Below are 20,519 nucleotides of genomic sequence, written 5' to 3' on the forward strand. Positions count from 1 at the left end.
ACACACACACACACACACACACACACAAACACACACACACACCCAGAGGTATGTAGAGGCCAGAGAACTTTGTGTGCTGTCTTTTTTCCCTATGCATTCGTGTGCATGGCGGGTGCGGAGGACAACCTCAGGTGTTATGAGGAATGTCATCCACCACCCTTGAGGCAAGGTCTTTCCTCGGCCTGGAGCTCACAGATTAGGCTAGGCTGGCCGGTCAGTGAGCCCCAGAGTTCCTTCTGTTTCTGCCTACACAACACTGGAATTACAAGTACATGCTACCACACCTGGCTTTTTATAGGCATGCCGGGGATCTGAACTCAGGTCCCGTGCTTACGTGGGCCAGCCCTTTACTGGCAACCATCTCTCCAGTCCCTAGTGGATAATTTTGAATGAAGTAGTGGCAATCAATTATAAAATGGACTTCGTAGCACACGAAATAACCCCCCTCCCCCAGCAGCTGCCAATTGCTCCTCAGCTAGGTGGGCTCTCACGAGGGAGAAGAGAGAAGGGAGCGCAGGACAAAGCTGAACCACACTAACCCGGGGAAACAAGGAGAACTGGGTCTCTTGACTCAGCATCCCCAGCCAGCCCTTCCTCAGACACCGAAGTGAGGATGTGATACACGACCCACCTTCAAACGACCTGAAAGTGTCTGTGGATGGATGTGGATGGGTTAAGGATTGACGCTGCCTCTCAAAGGCCCAGGGGGAGCCCTGGAGTAATCAGACTTCCAACAGACAGAGTGATGCTTTTTTCACCTGTATTTAGGTGTATGGATTTTTTTTTTTTTTAGCCAGAAATAATTGAGCCCCTGAAGATCTTTTCCATGCTGACTTGTATGTGTGTGATATGATTTTTTTTATAGTGTCATCAATAAGAAGCTGGGAGAATACTTGAATAAGGACCTCAATTCCCAATTCCTAGAACCCATGTGAAAAGCCAGTGTGGCTGTGGGTCTCCGTAATCAGCACCAGGGCTGAGTGCAAGGGCAGGAGAGTCATTGGGTTTTGCTGGCTGCCAGCCTCGCTCCGGGTTCAGTAAGAGGCTGTCTCAGGGAATAGGTGGAGAGTGAGAGCGTGACACTCAATGTCCCCCTCTGGCTTCTGGGAATGTGCAGAGGGCACAAACCTGCGCACACATGTGCATATACCACACACATACACAAACATACTAACGTATATAATACACACACACAAGTTTTCAAAACCATGAAAGTTTCACACTCCATTTGCCTCTAGCAACACACGAACAGTTGGCTTCCCTCCCTACCCTGAACAGCAGCAGTAAAAGCCGATACACACCTGTTGCCAAAAGTGTCTCACCTGTGTATTCCTTGGAAAGTGTTACGACTTCGGGCTCCTGTACACTGTATCACCACAGCCCGGCTGGCAGCTCTGGAGGCCTCTCTGTCTCTAGACTTACCTTCCAGAGAGGCCCGGCCCCTGCCCCTACCTCCCTTTCACCTCAGTTCTCCAAACAAGATTCATTAAGGAGCCACCTGGAGTTCTGGGTGAGTGACATGGAGGGCACACCCCCTTCGAAACAAACCTCACCTGATCCCTTGTGAAAGAGAAAAGAGCAGTGCTCCCTGACACAGGAAGCAGCTGCCAAACCTTGGGGGATGTCAGCATGTCCCTCTCAGGCTGGAGGGGCATTTCTGAAAGAGCTGGGGGGGTGCCTCTGAGCCATCTCTGCAGGGTGCATTCTTCAGATGGATGCCCAACAGGACACCAGCAAGCTGAGAACCCACCCCACCCCACCCCACCCCACCCCGACGATCATGTCAGCAGAGTCGTGGGCTTCTCACAGGACTTATGATCGATTCTTTCTGGCAGCTGTCATTGGCTGGGCCTCCCCTCCACTGCCAGGTCTTACAATCTCTTTTCCACAGTCCCCAGGTGGACAGCCTCCTATGCACTTGGCAGGGGGAAGAACTCCACTTCTCATCCAGTGACGCACATGATGAAGTCTCACAGCTGGAATACAAACATCATCCTTTGATCCAACCTTGATAAGTGAACACCTTAAAAGACAGGCCTCACATTGCCGGGCAGGCTGTGACACAGACAGGAAAGGGCCACAACCACTTCCTTTTAGGGTTGAGTATTGCTCTTAACTTTTAGGGTTGAGTATTGCTCCTAACGACACTAGTCAATCTGGGTATAGGGCAGCAAGTGGGATCTAAAAGATAAGAGTAGAACTCTGGGAAGATGGCAAGTGAATAAAGTACTTGCCAGGCAAGCGTAAGGACCTGAGTTCAAATCCCCAGAAGCTATGTAAAAGCCAGGCACAGTTGAGTGATTCTATAATCCCATTGCTCCTGCAGCGAGATGGGAGTCAGAGACAGGAGCGTCCCTGGAAGCTCACAGGCCAGCCAGCCTGGTGCACACAACAGCATGGAAAGTTGTCCTCTGTGCGTCGTGGCATACATGTGCCTGCACGCATACATACACACAACCACATTTGGATCTGATCCGCTCTTCAGGTAGAAAGGACAGTCAGTGGGAAGCATACAAAAATGTGGCTTATCCTTAGTCCCGCTCCTGTAGTCACGAAAGAGACAGCAGTTCACCTGGATGCGGGTCATTCAGACAAAACAGCCCACGGGACGAACCTCCTCGGGTGCTTGGGGGATCGCCAGTCCAGGCACCCTACGAAATTGGTTCTGGGGAGGGTGAAGAACTCGACTATGAGGTAGTCTCCTTCCCCGTACACTGGGTTCCAGAACCTGGCTAAGCCTCTACCTCTCCTTCCGCAGTCACTCCAGCTCAGTGTGTGGTGACAACAAGCCGTGTCCCAGGAATGATGTCACGTTGTCACATTTCACTTCTCAGAACTGAGTGATGCCGAGAGTCAGGCCAGGGCTGAGCCTCCCACTCACTACCCAGAGGGCGTTAGCTGTGCTTCTGGTGGGGCGGGGGGCAATGTTTGAGAAAGCCCCTAAGCTTGTAATGCTAAGCCCCTGACCAGGGGGAAATATGGGGAAAAACATAAACCTGATCCTTCCCTGGGATTAGGTTGTGTAACTCCATTGTCCAGTGTTGGCCTCTAACTGTAGATACTAAATGTCATGGATTAATTTTGAATAAAGACATCTTAAAGAAACAGTGAATAGAGCAGACATTTATTTTCATGATTATAATCCTTGAAATACTGCGGGAGATCCAGGTGTGGTGGCCCGTGCCTGTCGTCTCAACAAAGTGGAGGCAGGAGGAGCCGGAGTTCAAAGCCATCCTTGGCTACGTAGCTATTTCCAGGACAGTTAGAGCTCATGAGACCTTGTCTCAAAACAGACATACAGTAAAACAAAAATAAACTATTACAAGATAGTGGTCTAGTGCCCCCTCCCCCGTTTCCCAGTTATTTTGGTATTTGATCATTTGACTGCACACGAAGTCCAAACAAAAAGCAGCCCCTCAGTTACGTGGTTAAATCCTGCCAAATCCCATGCCTCACACAGCTTCACACTTCAGGTAGCCAACAGGGCTGCTTCTGGGACACCTGGCCTGGGTGGACATCAGAGACAAGAGTGAACTCCTTCAGCTGGCACCAGCCTACTCCTCGGCCCCTTCCAGGACGTGTTTGAAGGAGAATGGGGAGAACTTGGAGCCAGCCCCCTCATAGAACTTGTTCTGGAACTCCACCCTGTGGTGATGGGGAAGGGAAAAAAAAGCAGATTGAAATGTCAGAGGCTGGCAGAGAACACCATGGGAACCAGAAGACCTTTTAAGCCTCCCTCTTACCACGCCCCCTCCTCCCAACCTCTCTTCCTCAAGCTTCACGGGCCACAGCACACACCTCCCCCACGTTATGAACGTCCACAGCCTCCACCCAAGCAAGGATGCCTCCCCTCCACGCACTATCTGATGATCGCAGCGCGTGAGGCCACAGCTCCTCATGAGGGTGCACGTGCCTTCCCATGTGCACCCTGACTCCCAGTTGTGGAGTCCTGGTTGGGACAGCAGGAGCAGTAGCTTGGCCTGTATTTTCAAAAATCATCTTATAACCAATCTCACCCGTGGTCATTTCTGTTCTGTGATGTTACAGAGGCACATGCTTCATGCAGTGGAGGGAAATGTTAGCATGGAGACAGGGGACGCTCCAGTTTTCTCCACTCAATATGCAAACATAAAAATGTTTCCTAAGGCTAGAGAGATGGCTCAGCATTTAAGAGCACTGACTGCTCTTCCGGAGGACCTGGGTTCGATTCCCAGCACCCACATGTCAGTGCTGTGGGATGTTCTGTATGGCAAATGTGTTGCTAATTAGTCAATAAATAAAACACTGATTGGCCATTGGCTAGGCAGGAAGTGTAGGCGGGACAAGGAGCAGAATAAAGCTGGGAAGTGGAAGGCTGAGTCAGAGAGACACTGCCAGCCGCCAGGATGACAAACAGCATGTGAAGATGCCGGTAAGCCACAAGCCATGTGGCAAGGTATAGATTAATGGAAATGGATTAATTTAAGCTGTAAGAACAGTTAGCAAGAAGCCTGCCACGGCCATACAGTTTGTAACCAATATAGGTCTCTGTGTTTACTTGGTCAGGTTTGAGCGGCTGTGGGACTGGCAGGTGAGAGAGATTTGTCCTGACTGTGGGCCAGGCAGGAAAACTCTAGCTACATGTCAGCTCACAAGTATGTATAACTCCAATCCCAGGAGATTTGATGCCCTCTTCTGACCTCCACAGGCTCTGCATACACAAGGAGTATAGACACATGCAGGCAAAGCACTCACACACATAAAATGAAAAAAAAAAAAATCAAGAGTTTCCTAAGAGCGGCACCCCCAGTATGTGCTGAGGATGTGAAGGGCTTGCTGTGGCACTCCCCCGTTTCCTCTGTAGAGTTCAGTGGCTTGTTCTCCTGATGCCACTCCTGCCCTCAGCAGCCACACAGCCAAGCACACCTGTTCACTAACATGCTCTCCAAAAAGCCTGTTCCAGATCTGTCCCCGCACTTCTTTGGAAGCCAACTGTACTAACAAGTCAGCACAGAGCAAACGAAAGCTACATGACAGGGCAGCCAGCATAGCTGCATACATGTGAACATACGTTACATCACGCACATCACATAAACAGATGACTAAACTGAGGTTCCAAAAATGTAGCCAAGTTGTGACTCTGGTCAGTCAGCCAGCCCTGCAGCCTGCCCTTCCCCAAGCTCCTAAGGGACAAGCAGGCTTACCAATGCAGCCGGAGGGCATGCAGAAAGGCCGAGAGCCCCTCCATGATGAGGAGGATGGCGACCGTCAGGACGGCGAAGACGGCAAAAATGATGAAGACCCCAACGAGCCCTCCCCAGCCCCGAAGGCGGAGGCCAATGTTCATCACCATGGTCCAGAGCACCTCGGACAGCTCTGTGGGAGCAAGTGGGACATCCTCAGCCACCAGGTATGTACCCATCATTTTCCTCCATCACCTCAAATGCAAAAGCCCCTCTGAGGGCCACGCAGGAGCTGGACTCCCATAGCTTCGATCAGAGTGGTGGGCCTTCCAACAAGAGGACGCAGACAGATACTCCGTGGCACACTGATCACCAGGGAAAGTACCCAACTAGAGCTATCAGCAGCAGTAAAAGGAACCAAACCTGAATAACATGAGACAGGCACAAAAATGCGAAACCTAAAAGAATGCGGGAAGCCTGGTTTGTGTGTAGCCCTCCCTGGGGTCTCAGAGGGGGGTGATTAGAAATATGAGAGGGGTCCCTTTGCCATGGGATTAGGGAATTTAAGGGCGTATTCACTCTCAAGTTCCAGCTCTCCCTCCCTCACCCTTCTGAGTGGGGGTGTTGGAAAGCGGCCTTCCACCCGAGCCCCCCACGCTGGCACTCTCATCCCAAACTTCCAGCCTCTGGAACTGTGAGGAAAAAAAGAATCTGCTTATGGCTGGAGCCACCCAGTCTGTGGCATTTTGTCATGCCAGGCTCACGTTAAGATTCCGTTCACACAAATTCAGAAGCATGGGAAATTATCGTCAGTTGCTTAAGGATCTTCGGAAAGACACCCAAGAAAAACATAAATAGTTATTATCTGGCAAACATACTGCAAATGACCCTAAGAAAGCACACTTGCTCACTTGCTCATGAGTAGAATAAGCCTGTTCTCGGGGGGGGGGGGGGGGGGGGGGGGATGATTGCTAGCCTTGACCTCCTGGGTTGCGCACTCACCTGCATGAGCCAAGCTGAGGGCCCAGAGCCGAAGGTACGAGGCTGTGTTGGAGATACAGCCTAGGCAGTACTCAATGGTATGGATGGCCTGGTGGACAAAGATGTCTCCAAAGTTGAACTGTAACAGAGCATTTTCTGTCTTATTTCATTAAGTTCTTTTTCTCCCTTCTCTCTTCCTTTTAGAGTGAGAACGTTAATTTCCTTTTTCATTACAGTAATAACTACATACTTATGGGTACAATATATATCTCAATGCACGTACGTAATAAATACTCATCATATCAGGGTAATTGGAGGCTTTGAGCTTCTGTCTTCCAAGTTAGTTACAGACTGTATCATAGATTACCATTAGCCATAGTCTGCGTGGGGCGGGATAGAAAGGGGAAGTTATGGAGGCATGGGAAGGGAAAGGGGTCCCTCACCCAGGAATCTAGTTGAAGACTGATGACTCTTGCCAGCAAGAGTCAAGAATTCTGAGTGCTGGGATTAAAGGCGTGCGCCACCGATGCCCGCCCTGGGCGTTCTTGAACCTGCTGATTCAGGAGCCACAAGACTGACAGCAGCAGACCCTCCAGCTCGTCCCTGAGTTCATCCCGCACCCTCGTGACTGGACAGATTAGATCCCAGTTCTAGACTCTGCACAAACTGAGAAGCCGGCCTTTGGCGCTCTTGCCTCAGATACCTCCTCCTCGTGGCCATCCTTAGTCCCGTGGGCACCTGTGGTCTTCTTCTGAGCAGAGGTGCTCGAGTGGCCACCTTCAATGTCATCCGCGTGGATCGTGAAAGACTGCAGCTGTTGGCAAGCAAGGAGACCAAGACAGTGTTCCACTTGGCCTCCGGGTTATTAAAGTATTAACAAGATAAAGGCCCCTTCAAGGTTAGTTATGGACCCATCTATCATGTTGTAATTGTTTTGGCTTTTTTATTATGTCATTCTCTTTCTCCAGACCCCATAGGAATGCCAGTTGAGGTTAATATCCACCTTACATTTTAGAAAAGCAGAGTTTAATGCCTACAGCCATTTAAAGCATTTGCCATCTCAATACAATCCGTTGTATCTTCTATACTAACAGAAGAAAGCAGGGAGTCATCTCAGTATAGCTGGACCCAAGGTTCCCTGGGAGGGGTTCATCTCCATAAGCCCTGTCTGCTTTAGGTTAATATGTTCCCTGAGTAAATGAGGCTCAAGGCAGTTTAGACAAAAAAAGAAAAAAAAAAAGGAAGGAAGGAAAGAAAGAAGAAAGAAAGAAAAGACAGATATTTGGCAATAGGAGGAAGTTATTCATAAATTAAAACTGGATTTTTGAATGTGCCTATCCCATGATAGCCTATAGCAACATTCTAAGGGAGTAAAATCACAACCTTAGAAAAGTCACTAAGAATAATTTTAATATTCATTTTAAAAATAGAATTATCTGGGGGGCATGGCGGTGTATGCCTGTAATCCTAGCACTGGGAGGCAGAGGCAAGAGGACTGTTTTGAGTTAGGCTAGCCTGGGCTACATAACCAATGCAAGACCAGCCAAGGTGATATAGTGAGACTCTGTTTTTAAAAAACAAAATATAAAGTATAAACTCCCCCACCCCCCCACCCCCGTTTCCATGTCTAACCAATAAAATAACTTTTTTTATTTTATAATAAAATGCTATAATGCTTATAATGCTTATAAATCTTCAGTGCCAACCAGATGGGACACACACCCCCTGAGCAGAGTGTGAGGAACTTCAGACTTACTGTGTTTGGGAAATGGAGGACCACTGTTCAGGAAGTAAGGGGTCCCGGCGGGACGCTACTGAAGGACACACGCTTGAGTCCAGCCCTGCCCTCCAGACCTCCCCAGGCCTCGCAGGGGAGCCCACTGCTCTCTCCCCACCCCAGACTTCCATTTCTAGGAAAGTGTGCTGTGACCCACAGTGGGCAGACTAAAAGGCCACGCTTACCTGAGATTTCTGGTGTTGGGCTCTGAGAATAAATGGCTTAATCAGAAGCATCCACGGCACAGAGACCAACGCTATAATGACAAAGAAAGTTTGGACTTCTTGCTGCAAAATCAAAATTGGTACCAGTCACTAAGATGGCCACAAAGCATTCTTCCCATGCATAATGGGGCTTTCTATGCTCGGGGGCGAAGGCAGGCACTGCAGCGACCCTCTGAGTAATCCCAAGCATTCCGATTCTGGTCACCCTCACTTCCGCTACACTCCTAGTGTGGACAGAGAAATGGCTATCCCGTGGTGCTCCGTGCCCAAGGGAGGACAGAAACCACTTCTGTGTTGCGGATGTGCTATGTAGTCCTTTGTGACACTCTCACACATGGAGTCTTCAAAACAAGAAGTCCTGAGACACTACCATGCTTCTCTCACCCTTAGCTGCTCCACGGACAAAGTTAGTCTAGTTCCAGAAGAAGATTGGCAGGTCACATGATTCCAACCATCTCTCTACCGGAACCAACCTTTGGGTCATTTTATATTAAATCAGAAATTACCTATTTCCAGTGTGAGGTAATTGTTGGGGCTCTCTCTCATCCTCCCTCCCTCCTCCTATCCCTCTACCCTTCAAGAAAGAAACCAGGAGTTCCCACACCCTCTACCTGACTTTCTGCCTCTAGTCCCCTCATGGGTTGGGATACTCACTATGTACTCAGAACCATCTCAGGGTTCCCCATTTGACCACTGCTGAGACCCAAGAGGAACCCCCAGCTTCATGTTTCCTTCCAGGTCCCTCCCCACTTCTTATCTGACACACTCCTCATCCGCATTTCCCAGCTCTGAGGGGTGATTCAGCTACATTGTGGAAAGCTGCTGGGGGAGCAGGGTGGCGACAGGGACAGGAAACTGCTCGCAGGCTGAGGAAATACAGCTTGTGAGCCTTCCTGCTTCCTCGCCTGCTCTTGCCAGCTCAAGATCCATGTCAGGAGATGGTCTGTGAGCAACAGCGGTAAGACATCTTACCCAGCGGGAACACTTTACCTGCTCAGCTCTTATATGGTGATATTTTATTTGTACTGAAATGTGATTTTATTTGTATGTTAATAAATAAAGTTGCCTGGGGGGTCAGAGCTAATAGCAAGCCATAGCAGAACTCTGGCAATGGTAGCACACGCCCTTAATCCCCATCACATAACAGGCAGATCTCTGTGTGTTCAAGGATACCACCAGCATGGAGACACACGCCTTTAATCTCAATATCAACCATAGAGACCTGGAGGTCTGTATAGATAGGCAGTGACAAGGAGGTCACGTGGTTGGGTTTACAACCAATGAGAAGGCAGAACAGAAAGTCTATAAGAAGACAGAGACACAGGAAGGAGGTCTCTTGTGGAGGGAAGGACAGGAGTGGCAGTGAAGGGTAAGGTTTTTAGCAATTAGCTATTACTCTGACCTCTTGGGCTTTCATCTCTGCTTTGGCTCTGTGTTTCGTTTTTAACAAGACGGTTACATCTACACTCTCACGCTGTTTTACAAGCTCAAAAGAGGGAAGGGCATGTGCCCCGCCCTGTACTGACCAAATGAAGCCCCTGCACAGGAAGGTGCTCACTGCCACGTGTCCGTTTTTACAGCCAGACCTGCCGCCCCTAGATGACAGACAAAGCACCCATATATGCTTCTACGCAAAGACAGCCAGAGCAAAGCTGAGGAGACTTTAGTGTCGGCCATTTCCTCTAACCACGTGACCCCAGACTGAGGTTATGGAAATCCCAAGCCATGTCAACACAATTAATCTTCATAGCAAGCTGTAGGGAAAGCAGCCAGTTCTCAGCAATGTTTGTTAATTCAACAAGAAGCTGGAAAGGCGCTCACTCACGGCAATGCCTGGTGCCTTTTCCAGAGGCAGCGAAGCCCCGGGCCTCTCTACAGGCAGTAAATACTGGGTTACTCTAGGGCTGATGCCTACAAGAAAGGGCTTGTTTGGGAAATCCAAATAAATGTTCACTCTGATGCCAGCACGGAGTAAATGAACCTTTAAAACACACTCAACTTTGTGCCAGCATTCTGGGGCCAGGCCAAGGTTGTCGTGTGTGTTTAACAAGTCAGACACAAAAGGGCCCTCTGAGGTATGTTTCCTCTCTGATTATTATCTAAAACCATCTCTTACAAAAGCCTTGTCGGGCAGCACGTTTTCTTCTTGTTTGATGCCTCTGGAAGGAGGGGAACACAGCTAGCGGGGGGGGGGGGGGGGGGGGGGGGGGGGGTCAGCTAGGAATCCAGTGTGTGCAGTCCCCGGCAGAGGACGTTTCCATGGAAGAGCGACCTGTGTGATCCCAGTCACAGAGCTCTGTCCAGTGAATTAGGACAGAAGTGGATCTTCCATTCATAAAAAAAAACCTGCTGGGTGAGGCTAGGGTAAAAGATAGTTTGTGTTGGACAAGAATGATTCACTGAGTTCATTTTACATCCAGTTCCAAGGGGGCATTTCTACTGTTTCCAGATGAAATACACTGTATGGGGAGCAGGAAGGGACAGGCTGGAGGGGGGCAGTGAGGGAGGAGGGCAAATGAGAGCCCAGTACAATGACATATGTGTGAGGATGCCGTGAGCAAACCCATGACTTTGTATGTTCACCTGAACATCTTCTAAGATCCCTAACAAATGCATATGTTTAAACACACTGGAAATAGTGAGATATACTCGACCATCTCTGCAAGATCCACATCTGCATATCCAGCCCATCAAAAATACTAAAAGAAACTGTACTGAACACATCAGACCCTTTTCCTAGTCATTACTTCCCTAGAACTGGTACAACAGCAGTTTACATAGCATTTGCATTTTGCATGGTGCTGAGTGAGTGTCTAAGCAAATCGGAGAGTAACTAAAGAACATGGCACATGGGGGGGGGGGGGGCGTGTTAGATAGTCTCTACACAAACACTGTACCACTTTGTACAGGAGATCTGACCATCGTAGGTTTGGGGATCTACAGGGGTTTTGTGTGTCCTAGAACAATCCCCTGCAGGGACTCAGAGACAGCTGTTCTTGGCTGAAGGAAATGGGGAAGACTGGAGTGGGAGCAAAGTCCAGCTGTTGGGACATACCAGCCATGGACGAACAGAAAGTGAGGGTAAGTTCTGGCTGACTTTGAGAACCACGGGCTAGCATGAGCCTGGTCCAGTTTCCAGAAACCCACCATTCCTGGAAACAGCAGAACTTCGGTTCCTGGTTTTATTTGTATTTCCTTTCATGTGAGCCTTAGCTAGAATTTAGTGGTTTGGTTTTTGTTTTTTTTTTTTTCTTTTTCTTTCTTTTTGTTTTTTGTTTTTGTTTTTTGTTTTTTTGTTTTTCAAGACAAGATTTCTCTGTGTGACAGACCTAGCTGTCCTGGAATTCACTCTGTAGACCAGGCTGGCCTCGAACTCACAGAGATCCACCTGCCTCTGCCTCCCGAGCACTGGGATTAAAGGCATGCGCCACCGCCACCACCACCTGGCTTAGAATTTGCCTTTTTTTTTTTTTTTTTCCGAGACAGGGTTTCTCTGTGTAGCTTTGCGCCTTTCCTGGAACTCGCTTTGGAGACCAGGCTGGCCTCGAACTCACAGAGATCCTCCTGGCTCTGCCTCCCGAGTGCTGGGATTAAAGGCGTGCGCCACCAGCACCCGGCAGAATTTGCTTTTTTAACAAAAGATTTTTATTTGTTTTTGTTTGTATTTAGACAGAGTTTCACTGTGTGGCCCTGGCTGTCCTGGAACTCTGTGTAAGACCAGGCTAGCCTTGAACTCACAGAGATTTATCTGTCTCTGCCTCCCATGTGAGATTTTTGTTTTTACATTTACTTACATATTTATTTTGTGTGCATGTGGAGGTCAGCGGACAACTTGCAGAAGTTGGTTCGTTCCTTCCGCTGTGTGGGTCCCAGAAACTGAATTCCATCATCAGGATGGCAGCAAACATGTACCTGCTGCTGAGCTATCTTGCCAGTCCACGGTTTTTCAATCTTTAACATTCAAAGCTTAAACTGGAGCATTTTCCCACTCAAGCCAATCCATCTGAAGGTTCTTTTTCCCTCTTTTCCTAGCCAATTTTCAACTAAACAATAACGTCCCTTGTGCATTACCCCAGCAGGAAGAGTGGGAGCCTCGTAACGGCTGTCTGTGCCTGTCCCTTTACTTAATAAGAACGTAATGTTCTTCCCTGAGATGAGCTTAGTCTCACAAAGAACTACTCTCTTCAATAGTCAAAGAGCTTGAGAGAGATCTTACAAAACCGAGTGGGTCAGAGGAGGTTTTCAAAGCAGAGCTACCTGATGGCTGTACAGGGGTGCATTGGAATCATCGTAGTCAAACAAAAACATGCTGATGAAGTGGATGAGGATGCTGGGAGCCTTCTGGGATGTGTGGGCATCATACCGGCACCACTTGAAAATGATCATGAAAACCAGGTATCCAAAGAGGCTGAGCATAAAAATCATCTCAGGGATGAACTGCAGAATGATGTTGAGGGTTCTTCTGAAGTAACTAGGGGTGGAAAACACACATATAAGACAGAACATTAACAAAATGTTAGTGCTCAAGCACTCTCCCCAGGCACACAGTGTTCATTCCCTTCTTGAGCTGCTGGCAAACGCTTTACTCCCCTGGCAAACACAAACGTGTATGGAGAGGAAAGAAAAGAGAAAGGGAATACCTGGAGAGTGTTTTTGCTTGCACAGATTCAGGGAACCTAGGTCTAGAAAGTACTGTGTGGTGATCTGGCCACAGCTTCTCATGAAGATTTCACTCCCAAGACACATTTGAAGACGAAATGAAGCAATAATAGACATTTGGAAGCTTTTCTGCTACTAAGACGGGTGTTGCCAATCTACAGCCTGTGGACCAGATGGAGCCTGGAGATGAAGAGTGATTCTAATATGGGGCTGGAGAGGTGTCTCAGTGATTAAAAATACTTTCTGCTCTTCCAAAGGACCCAAGTTCGATTCCCAGCAGCCACATCAGGTGGTTCACAGTCATCTTTAACTTCAGTTCCAGGAGTTCAACACCATTTTCTGGTGCACACACATGTAACCCCCCCACCCCACCTCTCTCTCTCTCTCTCTCTCTCTCTCTCTCTCTCTCTCTCTCTCTCTGTCAACTCAATGGTTCTCACCTTTTCATGGTTGGGTAGAAGAACATTTAACACTGTGTCTGGTAGCACAGATCCGTAATCACAGACACTCAAACGGCTGAGGCAAGAGAATCACAAGTTCTTGCACTGCCTGGGGTACACAGTGAGTCACAAGGCAACCTACACAACTTAATGAGACCCTGTCTCAAAACTAAAAAGTTAAAAAAAAAAATGGGCCTATACTCCCAGAACCTGGGAAGTGGAACCAGGAAATCAAGCCATCTTTGTATATATACCGAGTTCAAGGTCAGGCTAGGCTACATGAGACCCTACCTTTAAAAAGAGGAGGGCTGAGGCTGTGGCTCAGTAATAGAATGCTTGCCTCGTGTGGTGGCTTGAATGAGAAAAGCTCCCAAAGGCTCATATATTTGCACACTTAGTCTTGAGTTGATGGACTGTTTAAGAAGGGTTAGAAAGATTAGGAGGTATTGCCTTGTTGGGAATAGGTGCGGCCTTGTAGGAGAAAGTGTGTCATTAGGTGGCTTTGAGGTTTCAAAAGCCCACACCAGACCTCTGTCTGTCTGTCTCTCTGTCTCTCTCTGCCTGCAGATCAGGATGTAAAGCTCTCAGATACTACTCCAGCACCATGTCTGCCTGCCTGCTGCCATGCTCCCCACCATGATGATAATGGGCAAACCCTCTAAAACTGTAAGCAAGCCCCCGATTAAGTGCTTTCTTTTTTAAGAGTTGCCTTGGTCATAGTGTTTCCTCACTGTAATGGAACAGTGCCCAAGATACCTAGCCTGCGTGAGGCTCTATGTTCCATTCCTAGTACCTCAAGAAAAGAAAAAAAGGGGGCTATTTTATGATCCTGAAATTCTACAAAAGTGAAAAATCCTCTCAAGACATGGTGCCAAGATAGAGTAATAAAAAGTTCACTGCCTTTTGCTCTAAAACAGAGCCCTACCAGGCTAAGAAGGAGCTCTAGAGATGAACTGTCAGAAAAAGCCCTGGTGCATAAGGAGGCCAGTGACCATCAGCTGGGAAGCCCTTCCCACACATCTTTGGCTTCTCTCTCACAACACTTCCCACAGCGCACAACATCCTCAGTTTTCCAAGTAGAACTACTTCTACGGCCTCTCAAGGTTAAGGCCACCCTACAACTGGTTCTTGCCAACAAAATGGGACCAGAACTAGTCCCCTGCCACTTTGGGGAGAAGCTTTAGGACTCACCAAGTAACTCTCTACCTTTTCTCTGCCATGGCACCTGCAGGGATCCAGGAGTGTCCACCCATCCTCTTAAGTCCCCTGGGTGGAAGGATGACAGACATGGGACCCATGTGGCCCTGCTGCTATGATTCATGGCCTTAAGCCATTGAGACTGGAGTTGTTCATTTTCCTGTAACCTAACCCATCCTGGTTATGTATTCCCATTCTCTTCATCTCCCTTTCTTTCTTTACTTGCTCCTTTCCTTTTTAGACAGGCTCTCCCAAAGCCCAAGCTGGCCTTGGACTTGCTATGTAGCTAGACCTTAAACTTCTGGTTTTTCTGCCTCCATCCAAGTGCAGGGATCACAGGTGTGCACCACCACCACACCCACTGTATGCAGTATTGGAGACTGAACCCAGGGCTTTGTGCATTCCAGGCAGGCACTCTACCAACTGAGCCACATCCCCAGCCCCCATTCTATTTTCTTTACCATGTTAACAATCTCAGCAATGTCAGGCATTGAGGCTATGATCACCTTCATTAGGAGCTGAGGCTGAGACTTAAAGTGACTGATCACAAGCTCTCCATCCTTTCTGTGAACCCCAATGCCCCACTTACTCCTAACCTAAGTAGTAAGTGGGATTTCTGGGCACTTGAAGTCAGCTGCCAAGTTCAAAAGGCACACTGAGTGAGCATGTTACGCTATGTCCAAACACACTTTTAGCATCAATAAGTTTAAGAAGCTTTCCAGTGATGGATGCTGACAGAGGAAAGGAACAAGGTGCCGACATGAACAGGCAAGAGGGAGAGAGGCTGCTACCAGCCAGGAGAAAGGACACCCAGGATGATCCAGGATTGGGAGCACCTTGGCCAACATTCATCCAGGTCCTCCCTGGCCCACTGGGTGGAGAATGAGATGGGTACTATACCAACCTTTCCTTCTAGGCAGGAGGAACACAAGCTGCCATGAGTGAGCTTCCCAGCACCCTCATGAACCCTAAGGAATTTCCCAGGCAGAAAACACACATTTACATCAACAGACTCTGCATGGCAGAAACAGAGGTGCTCCTGATTCTGGCCAACCAGTCTGTCTCAAGACGAGACCCACAGGGAAGCTACCTGCCACACGAAGGCTCACTGGTGGCCCTGCCTCTTCCTCATCAGTGTCATCAGATGGGCAAGCAGAGGGTGAATCAAGAAGCTCGCATGTAGGGTGGAAGATGGCTCATTAGTTAAGAGTCCTTGTGTTCTTGCAGAGGACCCAAATTTGGTTCCTAGAACCCATGTTAGGCAGCTCACAATCACCAGTAACTTCAGCTCAGAGATCTGAGTCTGCACTCACATGCACATACCCACAATCAAACACACATACACATGTATACATAATTAAAAATAAATCTTTTTTTTCTTTTAAGAAGAAACTCACATGTGATTGAAGAGGCTGAGAATAACACCGAAAGTCATCTGAATGATTCCCAGGATGACTGACATCTTCATCTTATAGGAGTTTAAAAATGTGAGTTTGTTTGAAGCCAGGTTCCAAATCTACATAAGAAACATGACAAGAAAGACATGAGGCAGAACCGGGCAGTCTTTAGGAGTTCGGCTACAACGCAGTCCCCCAAGGATGTTGCTTGACGGGGTGGGGGGGAATGACAACACACACGTTTATGGTGATATTTTATTTGTACTAAAATGTGAATTGTAAATAAAGTTGCCTGGGGGTCAGAGCTAATAGCAAGCCTTAGCAGAAGCTGGGTGGTGGTGGTGCACGCCTTTAATCCCAGCTCTTGGGAGGCAGAGCTAAGCGGATCTCTGTGTGTTCAAGGATACAGCCAGCATAGAGACACACACCTTTAATCTCAATACCAACCATAGAAGACCTGGAGGTCTGTACAGACAGGCAGTGACTAGGAGGTCATGTGGTTGGGTTTACAACCAATGAGAAGGCAGAATAGAAACACTATAAAAAGACAGACACACAGGAAGTAGGTCTCTTCCGGAGAGGTAGGACCACAGCGACCGTGAAGGGCAAGGTTTTTAGCTCTTAGCTATTGCTCTGACCTCTTGGCTTTCATCTCTGCATTGGCTCTGTGTTTCTTATTTAATAAGACGGTTACATCTACACATGTTGGGCTCAGAAACGGGAAAGAACAGTTATAACCACAACTGTGGTGACAAAGTGTGAGAGTCACTGATGCCATTGATCAGATACCCAAGTCCTGGAAGAAAACCAGAGATAAGGACTGCAGAGATGGCCCAGTGGTAAGGGTGCTTGTGGTCAAGCCTGGCTACCTGTACTGGCTAGTTTTTGTCAACTTGACAAACTAGAGTCACCTGTCACCTGTGTCAGATTGGCCTGTGGGCCATTCTCATCATTAGTTATTGATGTGGGAGGCCCAGTCCACTGTGGGTGGTTCCATCCCTAGGCAGGTGTCCCTGGGTTGTATATGGAAACCAACTAAGCAAGCTGTGAGGAGCAAGCCAGTAAACAGCTCCCCTCCCTAGCCTCTGCTTCAGTTCAGGCCTTAGCTTCCCCCTCAATAATGAACTATAACCTGTGAGGCTAGATAAGCCCTTTCCTCTCCAAGTTGTTTGTGGTCATGGTGTTTATCACAACAACAGAGAGCCAACCGAAACATGACCTGAATTCTATCCCTGGAACCCATGTAAAAGTGGAAGGAAAATACCAACAAAGTCGTCTTCTAACCTCCACATGCATTCTATGGCATGCATGCCTCCCCTCGTAAATCACACACACACACACACACACACACACACACACACACACACACACACACCTCACACAACACATACCTCACACAACACACACACACACACACCTCACACAATACATAACAAACACAACATACACACACACACACACACACACACACACACACACACACAAACCAAAAGATGCATGGTTTGTCTTGTGCCAAATGGAAAGATATTCTGAATTACTATGGAGAGTCTCAAACTTGCCTCTGTTCCTTTACAAATGGCCTGCAGAGTGCTGACTGAAGAATGGACCAACTCCTTTTTTATAGTAGCCCATTTTGCTCTGAGTTCCTGGAAAACTTCACAGGGCAAAGCATTTCCCAGAACCTTCTTTTTCATTAATTTAATTATCTTTTTTAAAATTTTTAAATATTTATTTATTACATATACAGTGTTCTGCCTGCATGTATCCCTGCAGGCCAGAAGAGGGTACCAGATCTCATCGCAGGTGGTTGTGAGTCACCATGTGGTTGCTGGGAATTGAACTCAGGACCTCTGGAAGAACAGCCAGCGCTCTTAACTGCTGAGCCATCTCTCCAGCCCCTCCTAACAACATCTTCATCAATATTCCCTTGTCGGACTTTCTCTCCATTTCCTTAAATTCCATTCGATGTGTGTTCTGATTATTCTTCACCTTTTCTTCCATGTTTCTCCCCGCTTCCCCTTACTTGCGAGTCTGAATACAAAGGGAAGCCTGCTGGAGTCTTAGGTGGGGATCTGTAGGCTGGCTTCTCTCTCGGGCTCTCATTGTGAGCAATAAACCCCACAGCAGAGTGGCTGGAGCAAAGGCACCTAAACACCACCCTCCCCTGACGTCCACCCCTGGGGCCTTTTAAAGACCCCGTGCCAGTGCTCCTAAGCTCTGACCATCTGTCCAGCCCATCCCAGAACCTTCTTAAGCCATCTTTACAATCAATTGTCAGAACCACTATGGATAAGATATGACGCCTGCCTTCCATACAGTCCTGGTCCGGGCATGACTAATAGTGACTCACGTTCCTATCCAGACCTAAACAAAGATACAGAGTAGCTAGAGGACTAATCAGGGTCTCGCTCAGGTTAATGGTCCTCCTTGTTCCAGAAAGCTCATTAACCCTGTGGTCTCCATTCCCATCCCAAGTCCTTGTTCCGACCCTTGACCTCACATGAAATCCAAGCGCATCCCATAATGCCTGCGAGATGTACCCTCTTAAAGATAACAAATCCACACAGCCTTCTCACCTTCCATCACAAACAACCTCCTACTCCAAAATGCTTTCCTTCTCAGAGGCTGTATTAGTTACTTTTCTGCTGCTGTAATAAAACACCACAACCAAGGTAACTTACAGAAGAAAGAGTTTGACTTACGATTCCTGAGGGATAGGAGTCCATCATAGCAGAGAAACATGGTGGCATGAAGGCCAGAGCAGGAAGCTGAAAACTCACATCCTCAACCACAAGTATGAAACAGAGGGACCTTTTCATCTCAAAGCCCAACCCCTAGGAATGTACTTCTTCAGCAAGGCGGCACCACCTTCACCTCCACAACAGCACCACCAACTAAGGACCAAGTACTCAAATGCCTGAGATTACAGGGGACATTCTCATTCAAACCACAACACAGGCCAATATCCGGTTAGGCCTTAGTCCATCCTCACTGTGTGTGCACAACCTCATAAACAGGGGAACACAAACAAACGTGCTGTTAGAAGCTCCACACAGCTCGGGGGCTCTGCAGTCTTCTGAGCAGCGGTCAGCCGGCCACCGGGAGACCAGTAGGATGGAGGGAGAAGGGACTGCTATCACGGATTGAGGTCCAGCCCCTTGATAGCCTTTTCCCAGGGTCCATGGAAGAATCTAACAACCAGCTGAGGAATCTAATCATAATGATATCAAATGAATCTATGTGCATGAAACTCTTTAGTCCATTCTCTTTATTCTTCTGAGTCAATTCTCTCTCTGCACAGCTTCTATTCAGCTCTCTTAGCTCCTTTCTTGCCTGATTTCTCTCTACATTTTTATGCTGTTCCCTCCATGTGCTATTTTAATTCCTTCATCTAGTTCTGCCCCATCTAGGTTCTCATCCATCTAGTCCTTTCCCATCTCCTTAGTTCTTCCCATCTCCTTCCTTCTCATCTAGTTCTTCCTCATCTTGTTCTTCCCCATCTTCCATCTCGTTCCTCTAGTCCTCTCTTCTAATCTCCCCTTCATCTTCCCCCAGTCCAGTTAAAATACACATAACACCCACAGATCTCTGACTCCCCTGCTTTCTGGTCAGGTAGGGCAAGTCTGCTCCATAGCTAGGCAACCTGCATCCCAGCTCAATGTACCTGATAAGTAAAAGCCCTTTACTTCTGGGTTAATGGTTAAAGGGAGATCTAGAACTAAGATGGCCCTTGGAAGGAAGGAGGTTAAGCTTAATCAGCACATCTGCCAGGCCTGGGCAGTTGTCTCATGGTAGATTTTATCTTCCCTCAGGAACTGACCGATAGTCTGGATGCTGCAGTCTGTTCTTAGAAAGTCTGGGAAGAATCTCAGATAAGATACTTTCGTCCAGAAAAGATCCTGGCCGGATGTTGCTAATGACAGTCTGAAATTAAGGGTCTGGCTGTGTGACTGCTGTTAGCACAGCTGGAGGATGTTATCCAAATACTTTAATTGTAGAGGGGGAAATTATGCCCAATGAGTGATCAAACACACTGTTCTAGGAATGTAAGAGCTACAATAGCATGCAAGAAATTCATTGCAGGAGACAGCTAATATTCAAGAGCCAATAACACCAAGACTTCCTTGAGTCTTGGCTCTATCCTCTGGAAACGCCCTTGCTTTCTTCCAGGTATAGCTTTGTCCTAGTCAGCTGAATTCCTACTTCATATTTCTGCAGCTCACAGCAGACTGCAGTGACTGGTATCCCAACACTAGAGGCACCTCCTCTACTTCTGGCACAGCTACCCTGGCATCTAAACTATCCTAGACTTGCCCTCTGACCCTGCCTTTTTTGGCCATCAGGGTAACCCATGTCTGCAGCATCACTCAGTGTAGTGAGGGTACAGTCTGTAACAAACTATAGATCCAGCCAATCAGATAAACTAGAAATGCTAAAGGTTAAGTACCAAGCACATTCCAGTCCCTTTAGATGTACTTATCTCATTTAATTCCAAAAGACTCTGAGATAGATATAAATATTCTAGTTATACAGATAAACTTACAGAGAATTAATCATAACCTTAGAAAGAATAAGTTACCGATTGTGGTAGTTTGAATAGGAATGGCCCCCATAGACTCATGTGTTTGAACGCTTGGCCTATAGGGAGTGGCACTATTAGGAGGTATGGCCATGTTGCAATA

At 47.8% G+C, this 20,519-nt stretch overlaps 1 protein-coding gene across 1 annotated transcript in view; it reads right to left on the minus strand.

The window, feature by feature from the left end:
• Nucleotides 1–3,103: 3,103 nt before the first annotated feature.
• Nucleotides 3,104–20,519, minus strand: part of Atp6v0a4 (ATPase H+ transporting V0 subunit a4) — a 48,665-nt gene continuing 31,249 nt past the window's right edge. The window contains 7 exon segments of the mRNA XM_052720205.1: nt 3,104–3,645; nt 5,184–5,355; nt 6,165–6,282; nt 6,847–6,957; nt 8,106–8,207; nt 12,402–12,615; nt 15,838–15,956. Coding sequence (XP_052576165.1) covers nt 3,555–3,645; nt 5,184–5,355; nt 6,165–6,282; nt 6,847–6,957; nt 8,106–8,207; nt 12,402–12,615; nt 15,838–15,956 — 927 coding nt within the window. The 3' untranslated portion in view covers nt 3,104–3,554.

Source organism: Peromyscus californicus, unplaced genomic scaffold (assembly GCF_007827085.1).
Source record: "Peromyscus californicus insignis strain IS unplaced genomic scaffold, ASM782708v3 Scaffold_6__1_contigs__length_162567912, whole genome shotgun sequence".
Taxonomy (NCBI): Eukaryota; Metazoa; Chordata; class Mammalia; order Rodentia; family Cricetidae; genus Peromyscus; species Peromyscus californicus.